The sequence below is a fragment of the Danio rerio genome, chromosome 24 (assembly GCF_049306965.1).
Source record: "Danio rerio strain Tuebingen ecotype United States chromosome 24, GRCz12tu, whole genome shotgun sequence".
NCBI classification, from domain to species: Eukaryota; Metazoa; Chordata; class Actinopteri; order Cypriniformes; family Danionidae; genus Danio; species Danio rerio.
In genome coordinates, this window is record NC_133199.1 from 14561646 (window position 1) to 14584922 (window position 23277).

Consider the following 23277-nt stretch of genomic DNA (forward strand, 5'->3'; position numbering starts at 1 on the left):
AGTTCAGAAGACTACCACTGAAATGTCATTCAGTGTGCCTGTAGATTATGTTTCAAATATATATATTTGATAATATTTTTTATTCTTGAGAAAGTCTTATTTGTTTTTTTCAGACTAGAATAAAAGCAGTTTTTTATTTTTAAACCCCATTTTAAGAACAATATTATTGGCCCCTTCTGGCATTTTTTTTAGATAGTCTATAGAAGAAACCATCGTTATACAATAACTTGCCTAGTTACCCTAACCTGCCCAATTAACCTTATTAACCTAGTTAATGTCACTTTAAGCTGTATAGAAGTGTCTTGAAAAATATCTAGTCAAAAAACTGTCATCATGGCAAAGCTAAAATAAAACAGTTAGTAGAGATAAGTAATTAAAACTATTATGTTTGGAAATGCAATAAAAAAAAAACTGCTCTCTGTTAAACCGAAAACGGGGAAAAAGTAAATATATATGTATATATATGTATATATATATATATATATATATATATATATATATATATATATATATATATATATATATATATATATATATATATGTATATATATACAGTTGAAGTCAAAATTATTAGCCCCCTTTGATTTAAAATTTTTTTTTTTAATATTTCCTAAAAGATGTTTAACAGAGCAAGGACATTTTCACAGTATGTCTGATATTTTTTCTTCTTCGGCTAGAATAAAATCAGTTTTTAACTAAAAAAAAACAAACATTTTAAGGAAAAAATTGTTAGCCCCTTTAAGCTAATTTTTTTCGATAGTCTACAGAACAAACCATCGTTATACAATAACTTGCCTAATTAACATAACCTGCCTAGTTGACCTAATAAACCTAGTTAAGCCTTTAAATGTCACTTTAATGTGTCATCATGGCAAAGATAAAATAAATCAGTTATTAGAAATGAGTTATTAAAACTATTATGATTAGAAATTTATTGAGAAAATCTTCTCTCCGTTAAACAAAAATTGGGGGTAAAATTAATCAGGGGGCTAATATTTCTGACTTCAACTATAGATAGATAGGCAGACAGACAGACAGACAGACAGACAGCCAGCCGTTTCTTTTTAAGGAAAAAAGTTTAGTGACCGTATAAACAGATTTTACTGTATGTCGAAAAATAATACAGTCAGTCACATCACTCAAAACGTGATTAGACAATATATAGATTATTTGTTATACAGTTAATAAGTCTGACTGACTTTCTCTAAACACATTTTTCATGATCTCATCTGGCATATGGAAAAAGTAAAAAAATTAATGCAAAAGCGATTTTTTTTGACTGATCCATCCATTCGATGAATAAGCCTTCAGGTTTGATTTCAGTGTGTTTTTGAATGGGGCACGATAATCTTCTTTATTAGTTTTGTATTATGCACTGGCCCCTCTCAGCTGAGCCTGTTTCACTGGAGTGTCACATGTTTGTATGAATGCCAGAATGGTCATGTGTGTAAAGAGAGAGGATGTGAGGAGTGTGTCTCTGGAGACGGATAACTTTCGGTTTTGACTGAGTACACAGAGGCCCACCCTCAGCTGTGGATCTGTATGTGCGTCTGTGCGAAACCTAATCCCCCCAGTGTTGCTCTTAAAGAGCTCAGAGCAGCTCACCTGTTCGCTTCACCATATTGATGATGTAACAGGAAATAATAACCATTACATGTGCATGAAATTAAATTGTGTTTCTCAAGAAATATTCCTTGAGAAATTATTAATATAATGGCAGAGTAGAGGAACAACAGTGAGCACAAAAAAAGAGACGATCAGAAATGTCTTTGGTTGGGTTGTGGATTAAATAAATTCTGATTGGTCAGCCATTGAACGAACCAATGTTGTTTTAGTTTTCAGAACAGAATTCTTCAGCTAAAGCTGAATAAAAAGCAAAATATAGCAAAATAAAAAAAATATTTCAAATATGGCTGCAAGCAGCATTTAAGGGGCCAAGCAGTCCAGAGGCAGAATGAGCACATTTGTTGGTGCGGTAAACAAAAACCATTTCACCTATTAACACGAATTTCACAACACTTGGTCATCATGGTCTGAAAATGATCTGCATCTAATTTGGTGAAATTTCAGCAAAAGGTCTAAGAGGAGTTTGCAAGAGAATTTTCTAAAATCAAAATGGTCGCTCCCAAAATGGCTGACCTGGGAAAATTAGATATTATTCTACTTTGCATGCTCTGTCAGAAGTAAATAACCCAGTTTTATGAGTTTTGGACAAAGGATTGAGAAGATTTAAGCAAAAAAAGCATTTTTAAAAATTATGTTTGAACTACTAGAGGCAGTGCACTGAAAAGCTACAGATAACCTCAGACCATGGTTGTCATAACACACACGCCATGTTCAGTGTGAATGCATCAATGCGTTACAGAGATATCGCCTTAAGTCCATTTTTGCAAGCTCTGTTAGATTTGTTCACAAGTTAATTGAAAACGGTTCATCTAATCAACTTGAATTACATAACTTCCATAAGGTACTTGACCCCTTATTATTTTTGAAAACTACAGCACATACTCAATACTAAATTAATCACTTAAATGCAGGAAAGATCAAAATTGGAATTACAATTTACAAATTACAATTCAAGTATTTGGAATAAATCTGTTTTCAAAATTTGACAAGAAGGATCTCCAAACTTTGAAGAATCTATTATTTAAGTCTCGGGTGCTATATTTGAGTTTTTCTTGCTTTAGATATGCCATGACATGTTCTATCCATTTAGTATGTTTTGGTGATTTAGTTGACTTCTACTGCAAAAATATAAGCCTTCGGGCCAACAAAAAAGAGAATGCTAGTGCATTTAATTGACCTGCTGGTAGTGCAAGGTTTCCAAGTGTCACACCAAATATTGCCATTACTGGATCTGGTTTATCTCCTTTTCACATATATAAGAAAAAGTCTCAAACACCGCAGACCAAAATGGTCTTGGGGATGGACACGTCCAGAACATATGACCTAAGGTGGCCTCATCTCTGTGGCACCTAGAACATGTTGGATACATTTCTGGGAATATTCTTGACAGAAAAGTGCAGCCTATACATGATCTTAAATTGTAATAAACTGTGTTTGACGCAAATAGATGTTGAGTGAATTTGCCTAATTGTTGGTTGCCAGACAGTCTCTGGAACTATATTTCCTAAGTCATCTTCCTTTGGTTTCTTTAAAAAAAACTCTAAAGATGGTGTGGTTGCTCTTTAAATCAGACTATACTCTTTTAATATCAGACCACCCTCAGATGTACTTGGGTCAAACATCTCCTCAAGCCAGCTGTTTATGGAAGGGGCTGAAAGTGTACTAAAATACCCTTTTACTAGACTTCTTACCTGTAGATATCTGAAGAAATGTGATTTAGGAATATCCAATTCTTTAGTCATATGTTTAAATAACATAAAATTATTTCCTTGAAAAAAGTCTCTTGCATATCTGAGTCCCTTTCTTAAAGCAGATCTGAAAAGCATGGTCAATTAAGGATGGTGGAAACAATGCATTGGAAGTAATAGGTAATAAAGAAAGTGCTTGTTTTTGCTTAAAATGTGTCCTAAACTGAGCCCATATTTTTAATAAACTATTGACCATAGGATTGTTTGGCAAATGCTTTCTATTAAGTGGTATTTAGGCACAAAGCATTAAAAATAGAGAAACTGTCCCACAGGATGCCTGCTCCATTTCTACACATTCAGGTTCTTTCTCCTGATTTTCATGATCAGATAAACAATTTTTTCAATGTTACATGACCAATACTCATAAAATAAAAAATAAATAAAGTTGGTCAACGCCAATCCCCCAAGTTCAAAATTCATTTAAAATAAGATATTTTTTCTCCTGCAAAACAGAAAAATAGCGTAATAATGTAAAAAAAAAACCTAAAATGTTTTCAAGACGGTATTAAATGTGCATGACCTCTGCTTCTGATTTAAATTCATTCTTGTGCATATTCATGTGTGTTCATATCTGGTGTGCAAGTTAAAAACCAGGTGCCGTCTCCAATGTTTCAGCGGCCTCTCTTTTTCTTCTTGAGTTATCGATCTGGTTGTTGAAGCGGACAGCTCGATTGTAGCGAGTCTAATTAGCAGTATTTCCATTTCTGCTGGTGAGAAAGAGGATAGAAAGTGCAGAAGCAAGAGAGCGTGCAGCAGACATGGCCTAAGGGGCATGGAGAAAGAAAGCGTGACTGGAATAACTGCTGTTCCCACTTCTGCATGCATGCGTGTTCTCTTGTGTAACGTGTTCATTACATGGCCCTCAGGTGCTGAAGGAAAGCGGACCCCCGCACATGAAGAGTTTCCTCACACGTGTGACAGTAGGAGAGTTCTCGGCCGAGGGCGAGGGGAATAGTAAGAAACTCTCCAAGAAGAGAGCAGCCCTCTCCATTCTACAGGAGCTGAAGAAACTGCCAGTGCTTCCTGTTGTGGAGAAACCCAAAGTGCATTACAAGAAGCGGCCCAAGACCATATTAAAGGTGGGTTGATTATGGAGCAGGGATGGAGTGGAGAGTTTTACTGGAATATTAGTTCATCCCAAAAATAAAATTTGCTGTTAATTTACTCGCCGACAGACCTGAGTATTGATTTCTTGTCATTGTGATTGGCCGACACAGAGTACCATTTTCTGATGCTTCTAGCTTTATATAGTTGTTCTATTGCATAAAACACCTTTACTATTAAGTATGACACCTAAAATAAAAATTCTGCCATCTTTCACTCACCTTTAACTTGTTCTGAAACAGTTTTTTTTTTTTTCTAATTTCGAACTCAAAAGATGTATTAAAGAAACCTGGAATTCATTGACCTCCATATAATTAGTTTTTCCTACTATAGATGTAAATGTTAACAGGTTTCCAGCATTCTTCAAAATATCTTATTTTGTGTTTCATCTAACCATACACTTATCTTAACCGTAACCATTTGTTGAGTGGATGTAGATAAATAATTTTAATTGTTTTTAACAAGGACACTGTAAAATAAAAACCCAAATAAAACTTCATCTACTGTTATTATTGGATGACCTAAGGGTGAGAAAATTAACAGCAAATAATTATTTTGGATAAATTATCCATTTAATAAATTTATCTGAAATCTGTCAAAAGCAAAAAATCTTACTGACCCCAACGCTTGTGTGTAGCAGAAAGAATACTACAATACTTGACATCAAGCTTAAAGAATGACAAACACTTGCAATATAAAAATCTAAAAATTATCTCAAATATAAAAATAATCAAAAAATCTTAATTACTGCATTGTTTATTCTCCCTCATGTGGTTTTAATCCTTTTCATGACCATGCACTTCCATAGTAGGAAAAAAAATGTTGAAAACTTAACAGATAAAATTTTTAAAATTACAATTTTTAAATATGTTTTAAGGTTTGAAATGCAAATCAAGTAAATTAGAGACACTTCTTAGGTAAACTAAAGCGTATTAAAGTCAGTCAACCATACTTGTTTTATCCATACTGATCCTGATTTTAGCATATACAAGTGCACACACACATTTTGAGTGAACAGTGAGAACAAACACACAAATACACACAGTGAGCATACACCCAGGGCAGTGGACAAAGTCTAAAGCACATGGCGCAAAAGCATCAGGAGTATGTCCGAATCCACTTTTGCTATAAAGGACGGGAAAATACACTCTGCACCTTGGTGCATGGTTCAACAGGGTTGTGCTTATTCTCTTAATGAGTTATGGGTGTGTTTATAACCAATCAGAGTCCCATCTCTCATTCCCTTTAAGAGTCAGTTGCGTCATACCCTGGTGCATTTGCTATTTACATGGCAGACCTTGTAAGTTGAAAAACTGAATGCTACACTAATGAGAAAACAATTAAACAAACCATCTTCGGCATGAGGACAACTAACGAGCCTACTCCATTCGGCCTCTTTACTTTCACTTTCTTTTTACTTTTACTCTTTACTCCTTTGCTTTCGTTGATAAGGAAACGATGTTGTACACATTCCACTGAAGACATCCATTAGCCTACATGTTTAACTTTGTTTGTTAAGCGCAAAGATTTGTTTCAAAATTATTTTTAAATTCAGTTCATATTTCCACCAAACGAATAAATGAACCATAAAAACGAAGTGTGGTCAAAAATCCACACTTGTATCCACGCATCCTATTGACAGGTGGACAAATCTAAACTAGTTTTAATTAAAACAAATATCCAAATGCATATAATAAATAATACAGCTAAAAATAATATCAATATACAAATGCAAATCGTCATGAATAAACTAAAAAAGCCCCCGAGATGAAGCACAGAGGTAGAAGATTTTATATTTGTGTGGAAAATAATAATTTTTGTTACATTTTAATACATTTTTTTACATGTAAAGATATTTGTGTATTGCTGTACATCCTATGTGTATTAAGCAATGTGTAAGCATTTGAACCCAGGCGCATAACTAACGAGATCTGTGCTGGACTAGACCTACTTTTAAAAGATCAAGATCGCAGTCTATTTCAGATCTTTTAAATAGCAACGGGCCAACGATTCACTTTACCCAGGGATGTCACAATTAATTGTTTCAACAGTGCACTTCGATGGAGGCGCGGAAAGTTTGGTATCGGTTCAGTAATAATCATAACTGATTAATTTGTACTGACGTCATTTATCTTAGATGTGATCTGTTGCTGTAGCTTACTATGGCGAAGGAGGCGAGCGCGAGTAACGCTCCAACTACTTCAAAATGCAGAAACTGTGCACAATTTCACTGTGTGTGTGTTTGCTTTACAGTCTTTCACCGCCACTTACAGCAGAAGCCCCTATTTCACTGCGATTAAGAGAATGAAAGTGAACTCCATTTCTCTCTCTCTCTCTCTCTTTCTCTCTCTCTCTCTCTCTCTCTCTCTCTCACTGTGGCCCGTTTGAGCTGCTGGCGTGACTTTTCCTCTCCTCTCGGCTATTACAGTGATACTTCTGGATACAGACACAAGTGCATGTCTGCAGAGTTTTCTACACAGTGTCTATTATGAATCAGCTGTGTTTGCCGCTGCCGTTAATCAGTGTCGCTCATCTGTGAAGATTGCCAGCTAGTTAGAGCCACTCACAGCCCTTTCTGTTGAGCATGTGACCAATCAAAGCGATGTAAGAAATAACTTGCTGGACAAGGCTCAAAATGCTTGTGGGATATTTATATTTGTATATTTGCTATAAATCCTCTTGTTGTTTAAAGGAACAGTGTATATATCTGACTGTTTTTATTAAAGGACAAAATTTTCTTACAAATAGTATATAAATAAAATATTTTTATACATTTTAATACAAGAATTGTTGTGCTTTGAAGAAAATATAAAGCTGTGTATGGAAAGCATTGTCAATGTACCGTGATGCACTGAGATATGGAATTGAACCGAATCGATGACATGATAATCCTAACCGAACCATGAGACTAATGTAGTTTCACACCTCTAGCTTTAAAACACCTCTATTTTAGACCAGCACTCCCATAAGTCCACAAAGTGGCGCAAATGAATTTGCTATTTAAACAGCGTGGTGAAAAACGTGAATATTAGGGTTGCGTTGATCAGAAAAAAAGCTACAAATCCTAAAATACACGTCCTGCACCTTATTGCGCAGGGTGCATGATAGGGCCTTGGGTCTCATATAATACATCCACTGTTAGACATAAATAAATATTTCTTTACAAATTCTATTGTACAGACTACTCATCTAAGCATCTTAAGATTTAGACACAGAAACACTTAAAAACAACATCAAAAATATAAATGTATACATATGCATGTAAGCAAATAGATGAAAGTCAACAAACTTGCTCAGATTCTGTTTGGGCTTATACTGCTTTCATGAGTTACAGGTTGCATCTTTATGAAAGTAATTGTCATTTGGTGTTTGTCAGTCACAATTCAGTGCCCAGTTGTTTTAATAAATAAAAACTGTATGCTTAAAGTTTCATATGTTGTCTTGTACAGAAAATGGAAAGCTGTAGATGTTCAGAACAACATGAAGGCCAGTAAATGATGTCTGAATATTAATTATTTGTGTGAACTGCCTTAATAATTTTAGTCGGTTCTCTTTTGTAAATTCAAGACCATTTGAAAGCATTTTATGTAACGCAGACTGTTTGTTTCTTCACTCAGTCAGTCACTCATTCACACACACTCATTCACTCTTTTGTCATTCTTTTGACAGAGTTACCGACATGAACATTAACCAGCCGTCCATCCGTCCGCCTGCTGCTTTATCAGTCTCTCATCCTCGTTCTCATTTTCTTTTTCATTCTCCTTTTCTCTATCAGACAGGACCAGAGTACGGACAGGGCATGAACCCTATTAGCAGACTGGCTCAGATCCAACAGGCCAAAAAGGAGAAGGAGCCTGAATACATGCTGCTTTCAGAGAGAGGGATGCCTCGTCGAAGAGAATTCATCATGCAGGTAAGATTAATAAGAAAGCGAATCAAAAAGTATAAAGCAAAAGAAAAAAAACTGAGGCCAAGAAGGGGGAGTGAAGGACAGATGAGTCCTGCACAAACACTGATAACCTCCCACTGTGCAATCCGTCTTAATCAGAAAGACTGTCACCTCCTCCGGCTCTGATTACCACTGACCTTCAGCTTTGTCAAAGTCAGCCAGAGATTTTTTTAACACACAAACACACAGACAGTTGCAAAGTCATTCATAAAAATGTATAAGTCTTAATGCATATGCTTAAGTTCCTAACATATACCCCTGAAAGACCCAAATTTATAAAAACAAAAAAAGCTAAGCAAAAAACAAAAAAACTTTTAGATGTTATTAAAGGCATTTAATGAAGTTATAATTTTAGCCTTTGGAGTAGCTGAAATACATTGATTCTAATTGCTGTCTGAACAAAAGTAACAGCATCTAGTTTTTTTTTTAAACAGGTGGTACTGCTTTTGTAGGCCCACGGCAGTAACTTGATAGATAGATAGATAGATAGATAGATAGATAGATAGATAGATAGATAGATAGATAGATAGATAGATAGATAGATAGATAGATAGATAGATAGATAGATAGATAGATAGATAGATAGACAGACAGGGGGCTTTTTCAGTTTACTAATAACAATTTGCGTTTGTATATTTGTATATATTTTGTTATCATTATTAGCACTATTATTTAATAATTATATTTGTTTAACAAAAACAAGTTTAAATTAGTCCACCTGTTGGGGCATAAGAATAGGATGTATGTTTGGACATTACTCAGTTTTATGACCACACTTTATTTTTAATTTTAATTTTTATAATTTTATTGTTAATTTATTTGTTTGCTGGAAATTAGAGCTGAATGTAGAAATAGTTTTAAAACAAATCTTTCTGCTTAACAAATGAAATTAAATATGTACACTAATGGATGTCTTCAGTGGAGAGAGTAAAAGTAAAGTGGCCGAATGGAGGAGGCTTGTTCTTTAACCTTGCGCTGCAGATGGTCTGTTTACTTTTTGTAGTGAAGTGTTCAGTTTTTCCACTTACAAAGTCGCCATGTGAATAGCAAATGCGCCATGGTGTGACACAACTGACTCTTAACGGGTATGGAATGTTAGATGAGATGCAGATTGGTTTGAGGCATGTTATGCTCAAAACACACCCGTAACTCATTAAGATAAGAAGCGGTTTTAGACACTCCCTTAATGCTTTTGTATCATTCGCTTTAGAATTTGCGCCTAGATCATTAAAATACAGCCATCACATAGATAGTTTGTTTTCACCTGACTTACGACATTCAGTTGGCGTTTGTTGGATCGTGAATCGTCTGAGATTTTCCAATAAACAGCAACAAACTGACTTAATCAGACTGGGTTGCAGAAAGGCTTCATATAAATGTCTTATTAGCTTAGATAAGGATTATTTAATTAATTATTCAATTATTGTGGGTGGCAATTGTTGGGGCAGTGTGAACCTGACAGTATTTTTTTTAAAAACGTCCATTTCACACTAACAATTGAGCTCTGTTGACCACATATCCAAGCACTGCTGATGGACTTTTTTTGTTGAGACATTGCTCAAATGTTAGCGGGAAAGGGACCTTTTTAAAATTTCAGTAAGATTCGTACAGAAATTCCAGTATCGTGACAACACTACTGAAGTGACAACAGTAACTTGTCCTTGTTGATTCAAGCATATTTCAAAACTTATGCACAATGTTGTGCAAAAATCTTGTGCCTAGCACAACAGTTTTGCATTTCTTTCAGTGGTGTATTGTATCCCATGTATGAGAATTCACTTTTAATTTGTTTTAAAAAAAAAACATATGCACTTAGCACACATTACATCACTGGCTGGTGTCCACTGGTTTATTGCAGGTCATTAAAACAACAATAACTGTACTTCTTGTTGCCCAGTGAATAAAAAAGACTTTTACCTCATACAGGAAAAAATGAACCCCCCTGTAACCATAAGAGCAGTTCTCAGTCTCTGAACAAAGACGCACAGATACAAGCAGAATTGGCTCAAGATCACTTCAGATTTCCACATACATGTTGAAATGCCTCCAATTTGGATCTGCTATTGATTTCTAGTTTGTGACTGCAAATCATGAAAGAATCTAAACCCTCGGCTGAAGATGACCAATCAGAAATCATGCTGATTATCTCATTCGAACTGAGACAAGTCAGACATTGGAGTCAAGTAGAGAAATGTGGATTTAAAGAGATTAGTTCACCCCAAAATGAAAGTTCTGTTATTTATTATTTGCACTCATGTCATTCCCATTCCCTGAGACCTTCGTTGATCTTCAGAATGCAGATTAATATATTTAAGATTAAATTAGAGAGCTCCCTCATCCTCCACAGACATCAATGATCTCAGCTCATAGTACAGATAAAGCTCTCAGACAGCGATGCCCAAACTAGGTCCTGTGAACCAAAGTTGGCCCATGGCAACCTTTTATTTGGCCCACCATCAAATTTAATGTGACTGTTTGGTCGTTTTATTGTTAAAAGCTATCTGAAATTAACTGTTTCAATTAAACAGTGTAAATTAATCAGATTTTGTTTAAATGTACATTAGAGCTGCGCAATTAATCGAAAAAAGATCATGATCTCGGTTCGACCCCCTAGACGATCTTAATCAAGCATTTCTACGATTCTGTCAATCATATTTTCAAGTTCAGGAGAGAAGCAAAGGGGGCTGCACGAGTCTTTTCATTGTTTCACACACATTGCTCAGCAACATGGACAGCTCCAAATGATGTTAAAAGAGTCACATACTGTATTTAGAAGTTATAATTTACCTAAAAATGTCATTTTTGTCTTCATATCATGCTGTATTTCCGGCCGGGAAATCACAAATGACGTGAGCTACTGACTGTGCGGGCGCATGCCCTACTTAATGATAGACGCATGCGCGTCTACTTTAGTGAACAGAACCTGCCTATGCTGTGAGTAACAGGTAATAAAGTTTTGAAAAAATAATATTCAGTTTGTGGCAAAGAGTGATCGCTTGAGAGCCAGTGAATTAAATGGTCTAAAAATGTTGTCAATGACAGATTGCAAGCATATATCTGAAACATAATTCAACATCAGAATTATTACAAGTAGAATAGAATTTTTTATAGAAACCAGTAGACCTACACATAATATTGATATTGTTGTTTTACCATATGTTTGAGAAAAAAACTATAATCTCATATTAGGCTTTATTTTACCTCTACAGAATCGTGAGAGAATCGTGATCTTTATTTTAAGCAAAAAAAATTGAGATTCTCATTTTAGCCAGAATCGTGCAGCTCAATGTACATGCTTTTTTAAACAAAAGCATTACATTTTTTTTGTCTGATTACAAGTGTAAATTGTTAAATTATATAGAGGTAATAACTTTATAAAATGCAGTTGTACGTAACTAATATTAACATAATAACTAATAAAGCTTGCTAATGGAACCTTATAGCCTGTTTCTACTGAGTGTTACAGTATGGATCACCTTTATCAGGCTTGCCTTTCCACTGTCAAAAGGGTACCAATGGTGTGGTTTACGAAGGAAAGTTTCAGTTGAAGTCTTTCTTGCTTGAGGAAATGTCAAAGTAAAGCTCTACGGGTCGTTCACATATCATATGAGAAGCACTTCTCACGGAGTGCTTTATACACATAAATACTTGTGTATAAATGTTCATTAAAACTTTTCTATGAACAGGTTTTGATTGTAACTGCAGATCAATGATACTGCGAAACAGCCTACTGTAATGTCTGCAATCATATAGAATAAATAAATAAATGCAACATATATGAACACATGCAGACCCTTACAGTCTCTGATATGTTTCCAATTACAGTAAAACTACACACAGTATAGATTTATTCCTTATTTGGGTTCAAAAAGAACACTCAGCATATAGTCCAATCAGTGCAAACCTCTCATCTGTATCTTTAATCTTTACCAGCACATGTAACCTCTTGTTTGAAAATAATTTTGTTATTTCGAGTTCATAATAGTCCAAAAGGTGATGATAATAGTTAAACAGTGTGCTCATATTTTAGGTTGCTGAAAGAATCATTCGCTCTTTTGTTTTTTCGTGCTTCACTCTTGCGTTTGTCTGTTTCTGAAAGGATGTCAGAAGCACTGCAATAATCACACGCATGTTATTATCATGAGAATATTTTTGTCATATTATCAAGTTTGTTATTTTAAAAATATACACATGGCGAGCGATCGTGAGCTCTCTGGAGAAAGTGAAGCCACTCGGGCTTTAGACGGCCTTATAAACAACTATGGGGCACAGGGTAGATTCTGCTCTTCTTGGCTTTGTGGCTGTTCATCAAGACAAAAAGGTTTGTTTGAGCTCGCGTCGACCATGGTTCATTATTGAATGTTTATATTGTTATGGTGGAATGTCTTGTGCATTTAAAAATTGTGTGTTTCCTTTGTTTTTATGCTCCTGTCTTGTGCTTGAGCTAGTGACATATCTTTGTAAACCAATAGCGTTAAGCTGTGCGCTGGCTTCGCCTATTGTCAACAATTTGTTGTGCTAGGTACTTTTTTTAAAGGGTACCCAAAAAGTAGTACGGTTCGCTTTTTGGAACCTTTTGACAGTGGAAATGGCCATCAAAAATGTACTGAACTGTACCATACCATTCAGTGGCCATTATTGTACTTTATAATCCTTTTGCGGTTTAATTTGGTTTGTTTTTTTAAAAATGAACTTATACATATAAAGCAATACACTACGTTTTTTGTTGTTATACCTGTTAACATATATTTTTTGCAGCTTTTGTCAATATCTTGATAAAATTGTATACCTTAACCAAAGCTTCAGCTATTAATCACAACAAGAAAATTTGATACCATCATAAGCCTAGATGTCAGGGCTCGCCACAGCGAAATGAATGAAAGGATGCCCTTCCAACTGCAACCCAACACTGGGAAACACCCATACACACTCATTCACACACATACAATACAGCTAATTTAACTTATTCAATTCAACTGTACAGCATGTCTTTGGACTGTGGGGAAAACCGGAGCACCCGGTCAAATGATTCACACGATCACAGGGAGAACATGCAAACTCCACACAGAAATGCCAACTGACCCAGCCGGGGCCAATGACCTTCTTGCTGTAAGGTGATTGTGCTACCCACTGCGCCACCATGACACCCTTCTACAGAACTCAACTCTATAAATTTCTACTCTAATCAGGTCTATAAAGCTCTATCCTAATTCATACACCTCTGTAAAACTTTATCTAACTTCCTTTGCAAAGCCTTTCCCTTTCTGCTCCCAATGCATTCATGTCTTACTCCCCACTGTCCCATACAATAAAGGTGACAAACTCCTAAAAATGTAATATAAAAATGTATATACTGCTCTGAATCTCTAGAGTTCTACAAAATTTGATAGTTTTATAAAATTGTGTAGCCAGAGTTGTTTAGAGTAGATATCTACATAGTTGTATAAAATGAAAAAATCAACCTGCTGTCTTGACACGCTCCTCACATCATTCTTTAAAACAGTTTAACTGTTTAGAAATGGATCTTCTAAAAGTGGTAGATGCTTCACTTCTCTCACAGATTTTTCCAAACCCCTCTTGAAAAGAGCGACCTGGATAACACTCTATTGAGCAATTACAGGCCAATCTCAAATCTCTCTTTCATTGGAAAAATCATTGAAAAGGTTGTTTTTAACCAGGTTAACAAGTTCTTAAGCTTCAAGGGATGTTTAGACAGTTTTCAATCTGGTTTCAGACCACATCACAGTAGAGCGCTCTTAAAAAGATAATCAATGATATACTCCTTAATACAGATTCAGACAAACTAACAGTGCTGGTATTGCTTGACCTCAGTGCTGCATTTGACACAGTCGATCACAGCATACTTCTGGATAGGATGGAAAACTGGACTGGGCTGTCTGGGACAGTTCTCAAATGGTTCATATCTTACCTTGAAGGGAGAGGTTACTATGTCAGTAAAGGTGACCATAGCTCTTTTGGACACCCATGACAAGTGGAGTCCCACAAGGCTCAATTCTGGCACCTCTCCTGTTCAACCTTTATATGCTCCCTCTGAGCCAAATAATAAGAACCAAATTTCCTACCACAGCTATGCTGATGACACTCAGATCTATATAGCCTTACTGCCTAATGACTACAGCCCTATTGCATGTGTTTATGTGTCAACTTTCTTTAGTTAAACAAAGAGAAAGCTGAAGTGATAGCATTTGGGAGCAGAGATGAGGTTCTCAGGATGAATGCGTACCTTGACTCTAAGGGTCAAATAACAACAAATAAGGTCAAGAATTTTAGTGTGACTCTGGAGTAAGATCTAAGTTTCAGTAGTCATGTCAAAACAGTTAGCAAATCAGCATACTATCATCTCAAAAAAATTGCAAGAATTAGATGCTTTGTTTCCAGTGAAGACTCATGCGTTCATGCGTTTATCAGCAACAGAGTGGATTACTGTAATGGCCTCCTCACTGGCCTTCCCAAAAAGACAGTCAGACAGTTGCAGCTCATCCAGAACGCTGCGGTCAGGATTCTGACCAGAACCAGGAAATCAGGGCACATCACACCTGTTCTCTGGTCTTTACACTTGCTCCCAGTTAAATTCAGAATAGATTTTAAGTAATATTACTTGTCTATAAAACACTAAATGGCCTAGGACCTTAAAACATTACAGATATGCTCACTGAATACAAAACTAACAGATCACTCAGATCTTTAGGATCATATAAACAAAAAATTCCAAGAGTTCAGTCAAAGCGGGGAGAATCTGCTTTCAGCTACTGCGCCCCCCGCTGATGAAATCAGCTTCCAGAAATGATCAGATGTGTTCCGAAATATGGCATGTTCAAATCAAGACTGAAAACACATCTGTTTAGCTATGTCTTTACTGAATGAGCACTGTGCAACAGCCCACAGATTGTCTTTCTTTTTCATTCTTTTATAACCTGTTTTACACATTTTAATCTGTTTTTAATCATTGTTATTATTTGTTTTTATTTTCTTATACTTGTTTTATTCCTGTTTATGTAAAGAACTTTGAATTGCCACTGTGTATGAAATGTGCTATATAAATAAACTTGCCTTGCCTTGTCTAAAATGGGCTTGAGGTCTGTAGAGTTATTTAGAGCATGCTTGAGTTTATATAGAGTTCAAATCAGTGGAGTAAATAGAATAGAGTTAAACGAACAATATAAAATACATTAGTAAAGAAAAAAAGGAAGTAGAGCTGTATAAAACTACACACAATGCAATGGAGCAAAGCAAGGATGGAGTAGCTGAGTGAATTAGCTTATCGTAGCGCAGAAGAGACTGGATAAAACAGAGGAAAGTAGAGTTGGGTACAGCATTGTTTTCCCCAAAGGGAAGGAAAATGCAGTATTTTATCCACATAAATGGTGCAATGAAACACTGTAGTAAATGAAAAAAAGAAATGTTGAGTCTCATTCTGACTGCTCTGTCAGAAGCACATCCAGCACTGGCTCACACATAAACAAGTATCAAGCAAGCATCCAAGTTGGAGAAGCTTCTCTTCTGTCTCCATCCGATAATCCCTCGCTTTAAAGCACTCTGTGCATCCCTAAACGTGTGCTAACTGATTCTCCATGCTTATTTCACTGTCGCATTAGACTCTGCCTGTGTGTGTTTCCTTTGTGCTGCCCTGTCGCTTCTAAAATTTCCACATTGTTCCCCCTCCGGTCTGTGGGCATCAATACGTGTCTGTTTTCAGGCCCACACTATTGGTCCCCACCTGCTGCTTTCCTCCTAATAAATATCAAAAGATGGTTGTCTGGGTTTAGGGACAGTTTGACAACAAAATGTATTTCTTTTTTTATAACTGCTCGAGAATATGGTAATATCGTTTGGTTGGGTTTTCTGACAGATTCTGTAGTGCTTACAGGATATCTTGCACATTCTTTTTCTCTTTAGAAAAGCATTTATCAGCATAATGCAGTTTTGTCTTTAATTTTCACCTGTATGTATTGTCATTCCTTATTTTTGTTAACACTATCCACCTAGCTTTGTGCAGTAGTGCTGCTAAATACACTTCATTGAACTTCACACGTGCTGCAAATCTTCACAACGCAGACTTTTTTCTTTAACCTAAACTATGTTTTTAGTGGTTATCAACAATGATAATAGCAGAATTCCTCAACATTGACTTAGTTCACTGTGTATAGCAGGGGTCACCAATCTTGGTCCTGGAGGGTCCCTGCAGGTTTTAGCTCCAACTTGCTTCAACACACCTGCCTGGATGTTTCAAGTATACCTAGTAAGACCTTGATTAGCTGGTTCAGGTGTGTTTGATTAGGGTTGGAGCTAAAATCTGCAGGACATCAGCCCTCCAGGAACAAGTTTGGTGACCACTGGTGTATAGCATGGTTACAAAAAATATGAAAAAAATTTTTTTTTTTTTTTTTTTACAAATTATATATATGTAGACACAAACAAACACACATACTTGAATATATGCATACAGGAACCTGTATAAAAGGGAGAAAAAAATGATATACATACTATCAGAAAAGTACATAAATGAAAAAAGTGTCTAATAAAATTATTGTGAAACAGATCAAACAAAAATAAAAGATAGTTTGTTGTCACCTACTGTATATTTCTTAAAGACATCCTAATAATTTCTCCTGTGTAGTTAAATTAAATCACGTAAGTTTAAATAATGGAGATCAAATTGTCATGTATTTAGTTACAATAAAGAATTGTTGAAATCCTTGCTCTGTTATGCATGGCAGTGGACTGTTCTAGTCGAACAATGTCTATAAAATAGTATAACCATTGCTGAATTGACAGGACATTAGGAGGAAACCAGAAACTAATGATTTTTTTTACATTTTTATTTATTTATTTTTTACAGCTGTTAATCCTGAGAAAAAAGTTTGTTTTTGATTTAAAGCCAGGGCTATTGAAGAATCATCATTCAATAGGAAAAGGCAAGGTTCTGGATAAATGGTTATTTGCAAAATTTGCGACAAGATGGTTAACAAAAGACGTTAAACCAAAAGAGACGTTAACCCAAAAATTGTAGATTGGGAGACATTTCCAGAAAGCATGAAAAAATGCTACCCATCACCCCAGTATTCATTTTACACAAACAGGTGAAGACAATGCAATCACATTTTTTTTAAATGTGCTGCATTTTTTTTCACAAAACAATTTATTGTTATTACAATTCAACATTTATGAAAACAGGCTGCCTTTTCAAATATTTCAACACACACAGAACACAACGGAAATGTTTCAAGGTAACCCTAAAACATGATGTACCCGGCTATTTAGGTTACGGTTATTTAGGCTAATAAATACTTTAGACAAGAGAATTGGTATATTGAAATAAACCAATAAAAAAACTTGTCTTTCAAAGATCACCTACAACTTCACTGAGCAATAGTCACTGCACAGTGGCATCCATCACAATTTTGTATTTCATTGTGTTTTTACAACCGTTGTGAGAAAATGCAGAGCGTTTTTGTAAATAGTTTTTTTTTTTTTTGTAGGAAAATGCAGTGCGTTAGTTAAATGTGTTTGCGTTGTGAGTATTTGCAGTACATGTGGTTTTAAACAAATGAAGATCTTTTCTCAATTTGTTGGCGCTTTTTGTAGTTGCATTTACACCACGTCCTGACATTGGCTAAGAAGTTAAATTGCAGCACATTAAACTCTCGGCTATAGTAACACATAGACATCACCTTTATACTAGTCAACTGCAGGTTAACTGTTTATATATAAGCATAATTAAGCTTTAAGTAATTATTTAATAGTTAATTAAAGTAACTGATAAATGTATAGTAACTAATAACTAAGACTTCACTGATTTTATAGTAATGCAATGATGTGCACCTTTTGTAAAGCTGCTTTGAAACATCAATTATTGTAAAAAGTGCTATTCAAATAATTTTGAATTGAATAGAATTTTAATTAAAGTCTGTGTGTAGACACAATTTACAATCTTAATTTTGCTAGTGCACAATGTTATTGTTTAGTTAAAATAATCCGTTCAATTAAATAAAAATCATATTCTGAGCATTTGTTCCTGGATTTGTAGTGGAAAACTTCTCTGATGCCAGTTTGACAGCTTCAAGAACAATATTTCTAGCCACATCTCTTTTACCATCAGTTTGCTATGAGGGAATGATGCGCTAAAATATAGCCATTGCCCCCACCTAATATTCCATTTCAGGTGGCAGTACATTAAGATAATTAAAAAAAAAGTCTCAGCAACTTCCAGTTCACAAATAGAGGTGGACTTTCATGCAGCTTTAAACATCTACCACTGTTTGTTTTTTCCAGGTGAAAGTAGGCACTGAAGTGACCACAGGAACTGGACCCAACAAGAAAGTGGCCAAGCGTAATGCAGCTGAAGCCATGCTGCTTCAACTGGGATACAAGGCATCGACTCCATTACAGAACACTCCGGAAAAGGTCAATTTTAATCATTGCAGTTAAAGCTACTTTGAAACTTTTAAACCACTACTGCTAAGGAATATTACGTTATAAACTACAAGTAATTTAAATTAGTGAAGTACTTGGCAACACTACAGAACCCATGAAAGATTTTTAAAGCAATTCTTTATTTAAAATATAAACAATTTCCTGTTAACTTCAGGCTATCCAAGAATTTGTTTTTGTTTTTTGTTTTTTTCTGTAAGAACATTAAATCCCCTGTAATGCATAAAATTCTGGTCATGGGCTGCTGGAAATTTGAGAGTTAAAAAACAACACAGTCTGAACAAGTAGGTGCAGTAGGTGATTGTCTACAGAAACATTTTTTAGTTTTACTGGTTGAAAGTCTCTTCACATTCCAATAGTAATGATTAAAGTAAATGATCTAAATGTATTTATTTGCATTTTTATATACTGGATGAGGCATTAGACTAAAAATTGTTCGGTAACACTTTATTTTGATGTTCCATTTGAGTATTAGTAGACTGTATGCTTAATATCTGTTGATACTGCTGCTTCAACAGTTATTTAACTGATTATAAGGCACCTTGCAAGAACATGTCAACTTACACTAACCCTAACCCCAACCTAACAGTCTACTTATAATGAAAATTAGTTGGCATATAGATGCAATGTAACTTAAATTCCACAGCGACACCATGGCTGAAGTATTTCTTTAAGACAGGTTGCTACACAACTGAAAACGTGCTAGACATAAGACAAAGTTTCGTTGTGAATTGTAGTTTTTTAAAGTACTTTAAAGTTTTGTAACTGTCAAATGACATGATCTAGTGGGTTGTTTAAGGTCATCTTTAATGTGCATGTTTGTGATTTCAGGAGGCACGGTTTTGGGCGGCAGGGGAGGGATGGTGTTTTCAAAGATATGCTAATGGAGAGCATTTTCACAGATCACTTACTGCACTTTTAATACAAAATGCAATATGTCTTTAAATATAGCCAGTTAATTTACGTCATTTAACTATTCAAGTCATAACCAAGGCATTTTTCACAATCGATAACACCTTTTAGATAAATTTTAAATATGCAAAAATGTATTTAATATAAATAATATATACATAATGCATAACGAAACTTGTAAATAAGGATAAAAGGGAGAAAAAAACGATACATAATGTCAGAGAAGTACATAAATGGAAAAAAGTGTCTAATAAAATTATTTTAAAACAAAAAGAAAAGATAATTTGTTGTCACTTACTGTATATCTTAATCCTTTCTCATGCGTCATTAAATTAAATCACTTAAGTTTAAAAAATGGAGATCAAAGTGTCATGTATTTGGATCAAATAAAGAAATGTTGAAATCTTTGCTCTATTAATTAAGGCAGTGGACTGTTCCAGTCAAACAATGTCTATAAAGAAGTATAACCATTGCTGAATTGACAGGAGATTAGGAGGGAACCAGGAACTGATGATTATTATAAAAAAAAATTTTTGTAGCTGTTAATCCGGAGTAAAAAGTTTGTTTTTGATTTAAAGTCAGGGTTAATGAAGATTCTTTATTCAATAGGAAAAGGCAAGATTCAGGATAAATAGTTTTTTCCAAAATTTGCGACAGGATGGTTAACCCAGAGACGTTTAACCAAAAGAGACGTTAGAAAAAAATTTGTAGATTGGGAGACATTCCGAGAAAGCACGAAAAAAGCTACCCATCACCCCAGTATTACATTTTACACAAACATATTTACATCATTTATGTCAATAAATGATTTAATAAATTTACAATGAAATAAAATGAAATATATTTTTTTATTTTGCTGTTAAAATATGAAAATTATTGTAATGATGACCACAATTTATTTATTATTTTTGATCATCCAAATACTAAAAAACTTAAATGTATCATGTTTCTCTTTTTACTGTAATTTTCTTTATTTTGATTTTAATGAAATGTATTATTATTATTATTTATTATTATTATTATTATTATTATTATTATTTACTTTTTTCTTGCTTTGTTAAAAACTGTCCCAATCATTTTTTTATTAATCAGTTAGTTATATAATAATAATTTATAAAAAAAAGAAAATTTTATATATATATATATATATATATATATATATATATATATATATATATATATATATATATATACACACAAAATAAAATGATTATAATTATTCTTGTCATTTATTTCATTATCAAAAACATTACGAAAATGATGACAGATTAAATAGTTGTTTTTATAATTGCCTTGAAATATTTTTGTCTTTTTTTTATGAGCTGATTTTTCTACCACATTTAAGATACTTTTAGTATCTTAATTATCGCATTGTGTCAGCACATTCAGTATGAACAGCGTAGCAGGATATCAATGAGAGCGTATGTGGATGTATAGGTTTGGTTCGCACAACCTTAATCTTTAAATCTCCCATCTACTTAGTCTTTGCAAGTTAGTGACGCTTATGCTGTGATGTCTCAATTTTGTCACGAATCACCCTTTCTAGTGCACAAAAAAAGCGACTTGTCTGACATGCATGAAAAGGGGTTTGCTAAATCGGCCCTCTTTCTCTCCCTTTTCTCCATTTCTTCCCACTCCTCTATTATCTCAACATTGGCCACAGATGGACAACAAAGGCTGGAATGGACAAAGGGCTGCTTTTCCTGAAACAACGAGCAACAGTAAGTGTTTTTCTCTCTTTCTGTGTTCCCCAGTGTAGGTGATGCCGGGCCGTTTAATCTATCTGACTGATTAATAAGGAACTGAGTCTCGCTTCTATGCAGAGCCTCTGAATTCCTGCTATTCATGCAGACTTATGTGCTTTCCCAGGGGGTCTGTGAGACCACTGTATTACACACACACACACATTAACCACCCAAACAGTTTTTTCAGGATACAAACAGGGTCTTCTAGACACGTTTGCAGAAGCATATCCATTTTCTTCAAGAATGGGGCTGATTTTTTTTTTCTTTCTTTTTTTTTTGTGGTGTGCTCAGCTGGAGGATCTGTAGATCTCATTCAAGGCTGATGTGGTGAGAAATCTGGTCCTCCCTTTGAAATTGAAAATTATTGTCTGAAGCCAAAAAATTCTGCATGCAATTGACCTAAAACTAAAATAAAAAAGTTTTTTCGTAAAAAAGTTCCTATTATGGGTTCACAGCTCTAATGATTCCTACTTGTCTTCCTTTGTGATGAGGAGTAGGCAGAATCTGATATGTTGTGGGGAAAAAAAAGAAGAATGTGTTTATTGCATACTGGATTCAAAACACCACTAACGCTGCTGTTAGTTGCGCTCTTTAGTTATGTTGTCTCTGTCAATCAAACGTTGATGGACGGGAATTGCTCAACTAGCTTATTCCAATGAGGTGCACTACTTGCACTTAGCCTAAATAGACCGTCCAAAAAATCTGCACTTTTTCCCCCATTGTAAGGGCCCAAGTGCGCACAGGCCCCTGGTCCATGCCCATAATGCCCATTGGTTAATCCATCCTTCATTCAAGGCAACTGTGCCTAGTGTGTGCATGCCCTAAAATGTACAAAAAATGTACAGAAAAAGACGCTACTCCAGTCACAGCTTTTGTACCGGAGAATGTATGCATTTACAAGTGCCATTAATGTGATTAAGTAAATATTTAAATATTGTAATTTATCAGAATTGAATGAAAAACGTATTATTATCCTTTTTTAATTGCTTATGAAGTGTATTACATTGATACTTGATGAAGACAGATTTCTCACGATATAGAGCCAGGTTTCTACTAACTTTAATAGATGTGGGATGATGCAACTGACTGTTACTTGACTACAAACAAACATCGCACATCACTGTCTTTGTTTATGAGCTTTGAGAATACATTTCAGCATCCAAAACTCATTGGAATCACTGCCTTATGTAATCACTAGTCACTTTTGATGCGGTTAGGAGTTGTGTAATGAATAAAAATCATAGCAGTCAATTCACACATATGATATTTGTAAACAAAATCATTTTGGACAGATGACGAAAACAGAGAGAATTGAGAACTACACAGGCTGTCTGTCATTTGAACATCTCTGTAAACAGCTTCGTGATTAGACTGACAGTGATCTAGTTTTGTTTTGCTTTAGTCTTGCCAGACTGAGTTGTTGTTTTTTTGTTGTTTTTTTGTACAAGCAGACATTATTACACCTCAGCCTCTGGCATTATTCAGTTTTTCCATACCAGAACTGTGGAAATGTGTGGATCTGGAACTCGATCACACTTGGGTTGAGAATTATATTAAAGTGCATTATAGTGAATAGTATTTTTTTGTCATATTATGTCTCTTTATGAAAAGATAAGCATATTTTTTAAAATAAGTAATTTTTGTCCCCAGCATGTGCTTGTGAAATTTAAGTTTAAGTTATCCCGCAGATCATTTAATGTACCATTAGTCCATTCACACAACAAATTTCCCTCTATTTGGT

The 23277-nt window shown here is 34.8% G+C and overlaps 1 protein-coding gene across 8 annotated transcripts in view; it reads left to right on the forward strand.

The window, feature by feature from the left end:
• stau2 (staufen double-stranded RNA binding protein 2) overlaps window positions 1-23277 on the forward strand; it is a 222974-nt gene that overhangs the window by 79368 nt on the left and 120329 nt on the right. For all 8 annotated transcript variants that reach the window (XR_012399091.1, XR_012399090.1, XM_021470116.2 and 5 more), the window contains exons 8-11: window positions 4241-4453; window positions 8254-8391; window positions 18721-18852; window positions 21455-21512. Coding sequence is in view for 6 of the 8 variants with exons in the window: in XM_021470116.2 (XP_021325791.1) it covers window positions 4241-4453; window positions 8254-8391; window positions 18721-18852; window positions 21455-21512 (541 nt within the window). In the remaining 2 variants the exon portion in view is untranslated. The remainder of the gene's footprint in view (window positions 1-4240; window positions 4454-8253; window positions 8392-18720; window positions 18853-21454; window positions 21513-23277) is intronic.